The 12,921-nt window shown below is 40.2% G+C and overlaps 1 protein-coding gene across 12 annotated transcripts in view; it reads left to right on the forward strand.

The window, feature by feature from the left end:
• ABI1 (abl interactor 1) overlaps positions 1-12,921 on the forward strand; it is an 82,206-nt gene that overhangs the window by 18,856 nt on the left and 50,429 nt on the right. For all 12 annotated transcript variants that reach the window (XM_074574423.1, XM_074574411.1, XM_074574414.1 and 9 more), the window contains exon 2: positions 6,249-6,416. In XM_074574423.1, the coding sequence (XP_074430524.1) occupies positions 6,249-6,416 (168 nt within the window). The remainder of the gene's footprint in view (positions 1-6,248; positions 6,417-12,921) is intronic.

The following is a 12,921-nucleotide window of genomic DNA, read 5'->3' on the forward strand; positions in this document are numbered from 1 at the left end:
ACAAGTTACGGCAAATCACTTCAGTAAAACACTTGTATATTTTTCTGCTACACGTATTGTAGTACTGATCTTTGTGATGCAGGGTTTTAGTTGAGATTTGCCTGTGCTCTGGAATGTGCTTTAGTTCCCCTTCCTATGGAGGCTGGGTTTGCCCTGTCATTTTATCAGGCTGTGCTTGTACTAAGTCCCTTCCTGTTCCTCGTCCCCTTGTAAATGTTTTATTTTTGAATTTCCCACAGTTGTTTTTACTAATGATAGTAAGGATATGAATGGCAAGGCAGATGGTTCCAGTGACAAGAATAGTGGTGGTGGCTGATCCGGGACTGATTATGTTGAAGACAGACAGTAGATGAGGCATATTGGTAACCCTCTGAAGTCTTACCTGTGGTGGTATGGGAGGATGTCTCTTGTGCTAGTATGTGGGCAAAGGTTGAGCTTAAACTTCTGGACTAACTCTCCTGATGGCTTACTTCACTTACCAGTGGAGAAATTGAGGTGCTGATCAGTAAGGAACTGTCTGTAACTTGTAGGCAGGTAAATACCAGGTGTAGTGTAGCTTTGTGGATTTGGGAAATAGTGCATCATCCCCTTGAAGTAAATGCTAGCCTAATGCATTGCAGAATTTCTTCAATGAGATTGCTGTACAGCATGAGCACAGTAAGCCTGTTCCAGGAGATGATGAATGTATCTGATTCATACTGTGTCCTTACCTGGATGGCGTACATAGTGTAAGCAGCCCCTGTTTGTAAATTTTGAAACCTTTAGTTTCCCCTGCTACTCTAGAATGATACATGTCCCTTAAGGCTATATGTGTGATGAGAGAAACCCTGAATGCTCACTCCTGAGCACCATCTAGTAATAACCACAGTCTGTTTAGATCTCCTTGGATGGCTTCCAGGTAGGTAGTTGGCTCCTGAAAGTTCTTCACAACATAGAAACTTGGGGCACTCGCTGCTGTGACTTGTCAGTTTGACTTTCTTCACTCATTTATAACTGATATTCTGGTGTAGTAACTATCAGTAACAACCAAAAAGTCTACCATGGTGCAGCATGTTTACGAAGCAGTCTTAACAAGCTTCATGAACTGTCGATAAGGGGGATCTAGTATCCATAGGCTACTTATTTCAGTATGTAGTTCCTTAGTTATTTACAGTGATCTCTGGGTTGATAGTTCTTGATATTCAATGTAAATTAGACATTTGGCTCAGTAGGTAAATGTTATCTAGCATGTATGACATATTTAGACCTTTGAAACACATTACTGCAGCTTGGATGTGGAATACTTGGTCTAAGCTGAGCATACATTGTGAATAGTTTAGAAATGCCCAAGTCTTTTGTCATTAGTAGTCAGAAGTAACAAATTAACTCAAAGCTGATCTTAAGGGTTTTTAAAAGTCTTATCAGATCAGTGAAGCAGCAACTCCAAACTCATAGATGCATCCGGAAGTTCTACATAATGTTACAGGTTCTTGCTTTAGGGAGGTCTGAGTGCACCTGTTTTCTGAGTGGGCAAGACACTTTTCAGAAATGCATTCCTTCCACCTTGGAGCGTCCCCAGCTATTTCTCAGGGAGGTTTAGTATTGATATCTAGAAGTCTCTAAGACACTGCCTGCATGTACATCTTCACCATTCTATAAAAGTACTTCCAATTGACTTGAAAAATGAGGTGCTGTAGACTGTAGCTAACTTAAGCTAAAAGTTTTGGCTGGGTGTGTTTTGTTTGGTTTTTGTTGGTGTTTGGATTTTGGTGGTTTTTTGGTTGGTTGTTTTATAGTAAAATTTAATTCCTGAGTTTGTTGGGACTAGATCTCTGACCTAAAATGGCAAGACTTTAGTGAAGGAAGTAGTACTTTGAAACCTCAACTGTAGTATCTGTTTTATCAGGAAGTGTGCATGCTGTAAATGTCAAAAATAGATAAATGACAACATGGAAAAAAGACAATACATATGGCCATATTGATGACTTTGGCATAGTTACATTCTGTGAATGCTGATACATGATAAAGATTGCTAAATCCATGTGGCAAATGATTGTAGTAATTCTAATTTTCTCTTTAATCAGTTAATTAAAGGTGGAAGTCTTTTTTTTTTTAAAAAAAAGACAACCAAGATGTAAAGCTAAACAATTATCTTGTGTTTACTTGTGAAGCAAACACAAATGTCCTAAACTGTTGAATTCATTAAATGTGCATGAGCAGTAACAGCAAAGTCATATAAAACTGAGTGTAAAGCTGTTCCCAGAACTTGATTGCTGAGAGTGATCAAGCCCTAGAACAGAATGCCAAGCATCTGAACAGGTATTGGGCACTGAATAATTACGGCTCTGTTTAGCTTAGTGGTTATTGGGCTGCTTTAGGGCAGTGTTCTGTTAGTATATCCTGGGTGGGTTTTTCTGTGCTTGAGTTTGCACATGTTCCCACAGATGAAGACGAAAAATGTGGAGCAGCACATGCCACATACTGAAGTGGTGAATTAATTTGTTTCTACTATGGCAGCCAGTCTTGGTGTGAGCTGATGAGCTGCTTTCTGACCTCTGTTGAGTGGAGCCAGTTCTTCTGGTGGAGTGTTTGTCTTACAGGGAGTTTCAAGCACAGTGAATGGAACTGAAGTGGAAAGAGGGAAAACAGAGGTCAGAACAGGTAATGAGGGTATGGACCAGTGTGCTTGCAAAAGAAGGTTTGGCTTCTGAAGATGCTTTGCAGTGTGAGCTGATGTGATTTTTGGAGGGAGCTTGTACGCGTAGCTGCATGCTGTATGAACTAGAAGATGATGGGAATGAGCTAATGAGAGAGAGAGCTCGGAGTGTGGGTGGTTTGAACACTGCACAGATACTGTTGTGGGGATGTGCCTATGTGGGTGGCAGTTTGGAGAGGGGAAGGAAAAATCAACTGACTGTGCAACTTGTAAAGAGTGCCAAGCAATGGACAGGTTCCTTGTCACTTGACCGTGATGTGTCACTGAACTGAAAAATCAGTAAATAAGCTCTTACTCTCTTCTTACTATGGCAATTGCTTGGGTGCAGAATCAGTTTTGTTTTGACTCTAGTCATTATGTAATTTTTTTAAGAAATCTTTATGATACAAGTTTGCATTTGACAAAAATACATGCAGTGTGGAATGGCATGCAAGTTTAATTGTCTCTTTATGTATCCACTTGGATTATAGGAGAGGTTTTCTTTTTTTAGTATTAAATTTACTTATGTGAAAGCAATGCCAAACTCCAATTTTGCCATAGTAATATGACTGTTTAGGGTGAGCTGGGGATACAGATGGGAGCTTACTTTAAGAGGGAAACTTCAAAACCTGTGGTGTTCTGGATTTAAAGAATACTCACTTTGCTACTAAAGGACACTCAAACTTCCATTTATATCAAGGGCTCCTTGAGAAACAACTGCATTTTTGAAGCTTTTAATACGAGGTCATAAAGTAATTCTGAATTATTAGGAAAACAAGTCAGTTGACAGCCTTTGCATTGTCTTTGAATAGTTAACTGGTGCTCATGTATTATACTAAAGTATCTGAAGGCATGCATGTAAACATCTGCATTATCTTCTATACCACTTTGAGTTTTTGCTTAGAGGGAGTTGAAAGCAACAGTTGAAGAACACTGGAAATCCCTTCTCCTTCCTGTTGCTGCCACATAGCTCTTTTCTTTTCCCTCTCCCCCTTTCCCTTTTGCTGGCTGTGAAGCTCTTGGTTTATATCTTGTGGATGCCAGCAGTTCTAATTAAAAAATGCAAAGGACTGTATGTCAAATTAGTTCTAATCTAAACTGTTAAACCGCAAACTGAAATTGCGTGAATTATCTGCAAAGCTTGAAAATGTTTCTAATTCTGTTAGGACGTGAAATATGTTCCATATCACAGCTATGTTCGTCTAATCCTGCTACCAAACTAGTCATTTGAGCAAATAACTAAAACGTTAGGTGCTTAGGCAAATGAGGGCAAGGCATTTGATCAACAAATCATTAGAGAAGAAAAAAACTTTTTATACACTGAAGTTTTCTCATTTGACAACACCCAGTAATTGAGTGCTGTGGCTTTGTAACCTGTTGGTGTTCAGCCTGGAATTACTTAATTGAAACTTTGTAATAAGAAAAGTGTTTGAGTAAAGGCTACAGATCTACACTTCAGCTTAGAATCATGATTCAGTTAGAGTCATGTTGACTAACACCTTATTGGCTGTGTCTAGTTCAGTAAATCTTTTATTTCAGATATCTCTGAAGCTGCTACCTGTATTTTCACCATTGTCCAGAGTAGTAGAAATTCAAGTATAAATCATCAGTTGTTTTCTTTAGGCTCCAGCTCAGTAGGACAGTATTTTTTAAAGTCACTGCTACTGACGATTTGAAGTTTAAATCGCCTCTTTGGAAAGCCAGGGTGCTTTGGGAAGCTTGTTTTTTGAACCTTTTGTAGTTGTTTTACAGATCCTTCACCACCAAAGTTTGTTTTCTAAAGAAGCAAAATGATGCTTACTAATGTTTTCTGACAGCTAGAAATGTCAATATTCTTTTAGATGAAAAGTGGCTTTGTTTGGATTTGGAAATACTAAAAGTGGAGTTTTGCATAGTGTGGCATTGGTATGTGCAGTAGCTGTTCTACCTTTTTGCAACAGATTTCATTAAACTGTTCTTGCTGCTTCACATTGTAGAAGGCATCTGTATGTGAATTCTTTTAGAAGGATGGTGCTAACCAAGTGTTCTAATACGTGTCAAAACAGTGCTAGGAATGTTAAATCACAAATATGAACAAATTTTCTGGATTGGGGGGAATTCATCCTTGTTTTAAAAAAATCTTTAATTAAAAGGTAGCATAGCATAGCTTGTATTGCAGTATTTAGGTCATGATGCAACTTTATAATGTATGTGAACAGCTTGCCTTCTGTTTTTTTCCTTAAAGCAAGAGAGACAAGAAGGATTCCTTATTAGCTGTTGCATCTTTTCGTGCTTTAACTCGGGGTCAGATTTGACACTTGTGAATGTTAAACTAAAATACTGAGGTGAAGAAATAAGAAGCAGGATTTAAGAATGAATGAGTGCATGGAAACTGGAAAACATAGGCCTCAGCTGAATGCAAACGGAATTTCTTTGTTTCCTGACTTTGTTCTTAATATTGTAACTGTTGCACACAATGTGTGTGTTGTGTTATTAAAAGAAATCAACAAAAAACCCACAAGTCTAGTTGGAAGGGACTATTAATGTGAACCTTTCCTTTTGGTTGCTGAGATCGACTGACTATTCTACAAATAAATAAAACATGGAAGAAACTGCTAGCAGTGAGTCATCATGTACTGCAAATCCTTCCTTATGCAGTGCACCTTTCCTACAAAGGGAAGAAAAGAGAATTCTGGATAGCTGCAATTTGCAAATTGGGTAACAGCTGAAGTACACGGTCTCCACTGCCAACTCCCAAGCTATGATACAGGGGTGTGTTTCACAGTGGGGTGCGTGTGTATTTTCCAGGTGAAGGTGCTGCCAGTGAGAAGGCACTTGGGCCGTGAGGTTCAAGTCATGTAAGCAGTTGCTGATCTCAAACAAGTAACCTGCCCACTGAGTAGGGAGTGATGCCTCAGGACAGATTGAGCACTTTACCTTAGCAAGGTGTGATTTCAGTGGGAGAGTGACCCTTTCCTTATATTTTTTACCCTTTGGAGGGAAGCTGTGCTTCTTTCTGACACTTCAAAAATATGTGTGTCTTCTCAGTCAATGATGAACTTTCTCAGCTGTCAGGGAAAGTTTATTAAGCTTTTGTGTGAGGAGAGATAATTTCACAAATACTCCTGCATGCAGGAGCCCCCTGTGCATGCCATCCTTATGTTCTGCTCACCCTTCTCCTGGACTGTGGGAGTAGTAGCCAGCATAGCTGGAGGGTTGGCTTTGTAGGTGGCATGTGCATTAGGGGACACCAAACTGTGGGAAAATATTTTTGTCTTTAACTTGTCTGCGTGACCTCATAAGAGGTGGAAAAAGCTGCATTTCAGTGTTCCTGGGGAATTGAAGGCTTTTCTGGAAATGAAGGATTGGGCAGGCTTGGGTTTTCTGCCGAATGAATTGTTTCTTGGCATGTAATGTTACTATGGTTTTTTCAAATTCTTTATCTGCTCCTTATTATTCTGAATTTTTTAAATGTACATGTAGATTGAGTACTTAAACTGCATAGTCAGATCTCCTTGATTACAGATTCTTCTAAATGTGGGTTGTCTTTTTTGTTCCTGGCCTTAAGCAAATGTCTTGTTCTTTTGCTTTACAGGCTCCAGATAAAAGGAAAGCATTAGAAGAGACCAAAGCCTACACAACTCAATCTCTAGCCAGTGTTGCTTATCAGATCAATGCACTGGCCAACAATGTATTACAACTGCTGGACATCCAAGCATCCCAGCTACGGAGGATGGAGTCCTCCATCAACCATATCTCTCAGGTAATCTCTTTTTTTAAATAGAGGACTGACAACATTGGAGGAGGCATTATCTTGTCTCTTGTATTATTGAGCTGGATAGTTTATGTTGACATCTTTGAATTCTCTGAGCAACATGATAGAAAACGGTAAGATGTTTTTAATATTTATGAAAGCCACTTTGTGATGGAGGTCATGACTGAAACAAAACAGTTCCTTTATCAAGAAGCACTGAGATTATATTTGGTTTAAAGCAGGAGTTAATAATTAAGATTGCAAGATCTGAAGTTGCAGTTGAGGGAGGGGTGGAGAGAAGGATTCTGTTTCTGAAGGAAATTCAGATAGAAGTAGTGCATAAGTCGTGGTATTTTATTTAGTGTTGCAACATATGCAGTAATCTCACCTGTTTTCATGCCCTTGCAGGATGTAATTTCGTGAGCTGTGTGGCCAGGGAGAGAGGTTCGCATGCTGCTGCTACCTGCTTAAGCCAAACTCTGTCCAAGTCAAGGCAGTTGGATGAGTGAGCTGACCTGACTTGTACTGTGATTGCTGCGTTGCTAGTGTTGGTGCAGGGAGGAGATGGAAATACATGACGGGAAAGAACAGGCCCATCCCTGTCAGTGGCAGCCTTGTGTTCCCTTGGCTGAAGCTTCATCCTAGCTAACTGCTGCTGAGGGGGGAGAGTTACTGCTGCCTGCCTTGTACCTGATCTGGCACTGGTCTGATTGTATGGTAGCTTGGCCAAAAAATGTCTGCTGTGTGTAACCTGGAAGTGGCTTATTGCATAATCAGGTGTGTGCCATACTAGTGCCAAGGAAGGGAGGGACAGGATCCACTCAGTTATTTTGCCCGTACATTGCTGTTCTGAAGTGGGCTTGAGTGAGTTGTTGAGGGCCCAGCGTCTGCTGTCATATACCAGCTCCAGATGGTACTATAACTAAAGCCCTTCAAGGGCTCACCACTCTAGCTGATGAGTTAGCTGAGAACTCTGGAATAGACACCACACTGACAAGTTGGCTAGATTCCTGGTTGGGGAAATGGAAAGATATGGTGGTATCAATATTGATTTCTCTTATAATGGTAGCGGTAATATTAGTGGCTGTAGGATGCTGTATCATTCCCTGTGTGCGAGGATTAGTTCAACGATTAATTGAAACTGCCCTAACAAAACGAATGGAAGTAGACCCTCCCCCATACCCTGGAAAAATGCTTCATCTAGAAGAAAATAAAAACTCTTGAGAAGAAGAAGAATGTAACATCATGCTGTCGGCTCTAGAGGCCTCATATGGAACCATGCCCTAGAAATGCAAAAGACAATAAGATTATGAAAAAGGAAAGGGGGAAATTGTAAGGAAGGCAGGTATTGCTTTTGCAGAGGAGAAAAGCCATTTCCATCAGAGGTGACATAAGGGAATGACCAAGACAAAGAGGCTCCAGCAAAGACTTGTAGAACATCTCTTATCACGCAGACAAACTGATTCATACTGGATTAGTGTCTAGAAGGGTAGTCAAACATTTAACCAGGGCTAATGACATTGAGCATTTATTTTTTTTTTACCAAAAAGGAAAGAAAGAAACTAGTCAGATAATCCCTTTAGGTGTAGCATAAAGAGAAGTAAACAGAGGCAAGACATCCGGGAAGAATTTTAGGCGCCTCGGACAGACTGTGAACCCTAGAGTACCTAACCAATGGGAAACAGGGGAGGGAAAAATTCATCCGGGATTAGGAAATAAAAAGGTGTGTTTCGAGAACTGAAAGTGTGCCTACTTGCTAGGTCACCCACTCTTGCAAGAACGTGAATAAAAATATGCTTCACAGAGGATTCTGCCTGAGCCTATTTCATTTGAACCGGAATTTATTTCTCACATGCTCTTGCTGAAATTCAGTTGGATCTTTACTGGGCTTTATGTCCTGTGCCTATCTGAGACATTTCATAAACAAATCTCAGAGGATTCAACCTAAAATTTTCTTCAGTGCAGTTGGTGAATTTAAAACCTTTGTTGGTCAACTGATACCTTGTTAGTGGTGCACCTTAGACCAAATACTTGAAAGAAAATGATTCCCATGGGCTCTGCTGTCTGTCTCCCTGTAGGCCTTGCTAACCTGTTTACTGTTCTTTTAGAGTAATTGTGGTTTCTAAAAATCTCTGTTAAATGGCAACACAGTAGTTTACTGAAAGCATGTCAGCAGGGAGAAGATTCCAGTGCATGTGGAAGGGCCCTCCTAGTAACAAACCTTTCGAAAAGGCTTGACAAGTTAGTATGTGCTAAGAACTACATAGTGTTAAAAGCTGTATCAAGTATTTAAAAAGTACCTGCCACTGAAACAGGAAAGTAGGAGGAAGTACAATTGCTGTAGATGAGCTTCTTGTTCTGTCAAGTAATCAGAGATTTCTTGATGCTAGGATTGTGACTACCTTTGTAGAAATGACTAGGTAAGGGACAGAACCTACAGGCTTTCCCAAGCACTGGATGTCCTTTCATACTGAGCACATCTTTTCTTATGTGTTTTCAGAGCTGCAGTGTGTGTGAAGCTATTATTGTTAAATTCTCATTGGCCCACTGATATGACTAACCATGGAAAAAGCCAAAGTGTTTGATGCTAGCACAAAAGGTGTTAACCGTCTGTACTGTTTTCTGCTTGAATTGAAGGCAGTATGCTGAAACCCATTGAGTCACCTGATACATGAACTGTTTGCTAAAGACTGTGAACAATTAGTGCTTTGTAGAGCTTTTGAGGAGTGTTTAGCAAGGTCACTTGCTTGTAGTTTCTGTCCTGGTTGGTCTTTCCTAAAACTAATCCTTGCTTATAAATGAACCTCTGCAGACTAATTTTGTAGAATTACACTGGATGCAGATAATGCGCACATACCAGCTCAGCTATTTGCTTTGAAATGTTTCTGCTCAAATGCTTCAACTGCATATCTTAAATCTGCTATGCAGTTGCTTTGATAGACTGTTTCTAAATTCTCTGAGGTCTCCAGATTGTCTTTCCCTGTGTTTGTATCAGTGGTGAATATTTTCATGCCACTAAAGCATGGAGATGAGCACTCTGAAAATGGAATTCTTCTCCATGAAAGAAGTATTGCCTAGAAACACAGATCTAAGGCATTGCCAGTCAATTACTCAATTCTGGGTTTTGCAACACAGAGCAGATATCTGTGAGATAAGGTGCAATTTGATAGTTTTTCTGGTTAAAAAAAACCCTTTCTTCTTTCTATGGAAGAAAATCCTGTGGCTGTTCTGACCTGCAGGCAGTTTCTGTTCCCCTACTGTGTTTCAGTTCTCTATGCATGTTTTCCAGAATGATTCTAGACTGAATGGCTGGATAGCTAATCTTGATTAGTAGCTACTCAATATTTTTCCTAGCTGTGTACCTCCTTCACTGGAAAAAGCACTCATGAAAAGTTATGTGATGGAGTGGTGTGTTCAGTTCTTGTTACTGGAGCTTAATTTTACAGATGAAAAGTTTGCTTGCTTTTATAGCAAAAAAATTAATTCAGCTTTGGTATCTCGTCAAGAGCAAACAGAGAGGCTTCACATGAGTAATTACACTGTGGTGAGGGAGCACTGCTCTGAGCCCATGGAGGCAGGGAACAGCTCCAGGAATGGCTTTCACATAGCAGCCAGAGCAGAACCCTGCCCAGCTGCATCTATATTTTCTGCAGTTGTCTTTCAGCTGGACTGTGTGGGTCTGGAGTGACCTGCCACATGTTATTTACTGCACCCAATATACAGAGCTGTGCACATACAGCCCAGCTTTTTGGCTTAAACTCTTAATGCTGACTTGACCTTTCGAAGCTGCTCTGGTATGGCAGAGCAAAGACTTGATCACTGTTCTGAAAAAGTTCGCAAACCCTTCTAGTGTAAGAGATCCTGCTCATCCTGTTAGGCAAGACTTGGGAGGGGGAAAAACAGCAAGTCTATACTTCAGTCCAATGTGAGCATCAAGGCTTTGCGAAAGACATTAGGGCATATATACCTCTAGACTGCCTACTAGGAGCTTTCTGTTGCAGTCACAGTCACATTACATATTTCTTTCAGTTCCTAATTGGTGCTTTACTTTGTTTCTATTTGCCTTGAGAATGGCCATGCTTAGAAGAGAAATTTCATTTACAAGTTGAGCTGGTTTTGATCTGAGATGTGACAGCAGAGCCAACCTGATTGCTGCACTGTTATAGTGCACCATCTTGACTTTCTCTATGGGGAGAAAACCACTGGCATAAAAAGGCAATGGAGGGAGGACTTTAGCTCCATGTAGTTCCTAATAATCACTGCTGACTTGTCCATCCACAAATGCTGTAGTAGCAGAGCAGCAGTTCTGCTACGGTATAGATTGCCTTCAGTTGCAGCAGCCAAAAAGAAATTTTCCTTGAAGAAGGTCAAACAGCAATAACCAGGTGTTTTGCTTTCTTCATAGCATATGAAGTGTAAGGTGGCTAGAATAGGTAGTATTTTCTTTTGTAGCAATTTTAGGAAAGATGAGTGACTCCATGGACTGGACAGTGAAAGGGGAAAGGAGAAGCTGAGGGTTTGCCTCCAATTGGAGATACTGGGAAGGACCTTGGACATTGAGGTGGGAAAGGAATGAAGACCTTAACATTCATTATTTGATATTTCTTGAGGTGTGCTGCCACTAAAATAAACCCAGGATTTTTCTGTGCACCCTGATGATGAATTAAGCAAGACATTGTGTATTTGTGCTCTGAATGCAGTTTATGCTTCGTTATATTTATTTCCTATGTGTATTAAATGAAATTCTGCTTTGCTGTTTAAACTCACATTGTTCATTTATATCATTCTTGCATGGGTCCCTAAGCCAATGAGTTAATTCTTTAAAAAGTACAGCGAAAAAAATCCTCTTGTATCCCTCCATTCGTTCTGAAAATCAGTGTCTCTTAGTAGAGGAGTTAAAAATTCAGCTTGTCATAGCTTGAATATTTGACAAGGGAAAACTGCTCTAGAAATGTGGGCCTGTGTTCTCGTGCTCTTTTGACTTGATGTTTCTTGGTTCTCCCCTCTCCTCCTCCTCCTCTTGGAAATAAGACCTGACTTAAACATGTACTTTAAGATATTTGCTGCTTCACTTGCACAAACTTTAAGAGAATGAAGATGGGACAGAGCCAGATTCATCAGAGGAGAGAGAGGTTGACAGTCACATCTTTGTTTACTGTGTCAAAACTGAAAAATGTAACTCATCAGCGCTCACATTTATGTCAGAGCAGCTGCAGTACTGGGTGTAGCAGCTATGCCTCTTTTTTTTTTTTCCTGGACATAAAGAGTTTTTTAAATAGCTCAGAATTTAAAACCATGCATCTTGAAGCATGAAGGAAGCAATCGACTCCGTTTAAAGAAATTATGATTTGCACTAGGAAACGCTGCACCCCTTAAACATTCAGTGTTAAGATTTTCTTCTGCACCTGAAACTTGTCTCTAATGTGAAATAGGGACTATTACAGAACAATATGTTATGAAAGCATAACTCTCAGCAAAAAAAAAAAGTGTATCCATTGTCACTATTAAAAGCTTGAAGCTTTTGAACTAAAAAAAATAAAGAAAACTAATAAAATCTCTGTCACCATCCATGTCTAATTCATTGCATGTGTAATTCAAATACTGCATGCAAGCAGAAAGCCAAATTCCTTCTGTTTCTGTATTATGGTTGTCTAGCTAAAGTCAGAGGCAATAATGAAATACACAGATGTTATCTTTTATTGTAGGACTTCTGAAACCTACAGCTGTAGCCTGTGTTGAATCGCACATACACACCACCCCCATCCCCAAATGCTAAGGCCTTTTCCATTGGGTGAGCAACCAGCCAGGACTGATGTAGATTAGGTTTCAGAGAAGCTCTGCTGAAGATGTCCTAGGCCTTGAAGGGGTGAGCTCCTAAGCAGTAGCAAGTTGAGAAGAGGATAACTGGTGTTCGATGCCAGGGAAGAAGAGCATGAGAGCTGTTAGGTGCTCAGCAGTAGTCCTCTGGTGTTTGAAGAGGCATAAGGCAGTGGACGTACAGTGGGGACTCCTTATGTTGGAGTTTGTGGGAAAGAGCTTTCTAGCGCTTTTTTTCAGAGTTTATATGCCTGTCCTTTGGATTAATGGGATACTGCATTTGTGGATTGCGGTATATGATCACAACACAGTTCAAATTCATTTTTGAAAGCCAAGAAGCAGAAAGAGGGTAGAAAATGTGACAAATCATCTGCTGATGAGTGTGGGTAGTCATGCCTAGGAACAAGCAATTGTGTGAAGTACTCTAGCATGCTTTATGGATGGGAGCAAAAGACCTCTCCAGTTCCTCTTAGTGATGACTGTGCTTCCAAAGGACAGTTGTCCAGGTGCTTTTACCTTGAAGTTGCCTTTTTAAAAAGGAGAGGATGTGTAAGACTCAGGTCTCTTTCTCTGACATGAAGAACATATGGTCTGGATGAAAGCACTGTTAACTGGAAAGGAAATTAGCCAGAACTAGCAAATGGTTGATGGCTGCTAACAAGCAGGCTTGGTACTGGAGCCCACACTGTTCACAGTA

This window comes from Larus michahellis, chromosome 2, assembly GCF_964199755.1.
Source record: "Larus michahellis chromosome 2, bLarMic1.1, whole genome shotgun sequence".
Classification (NCBI taxonomy): Eukaryota; Metazoa; Chordata; class Aves; order Charadriiformes; family Laridae; genus Larus; species Larus michahellis.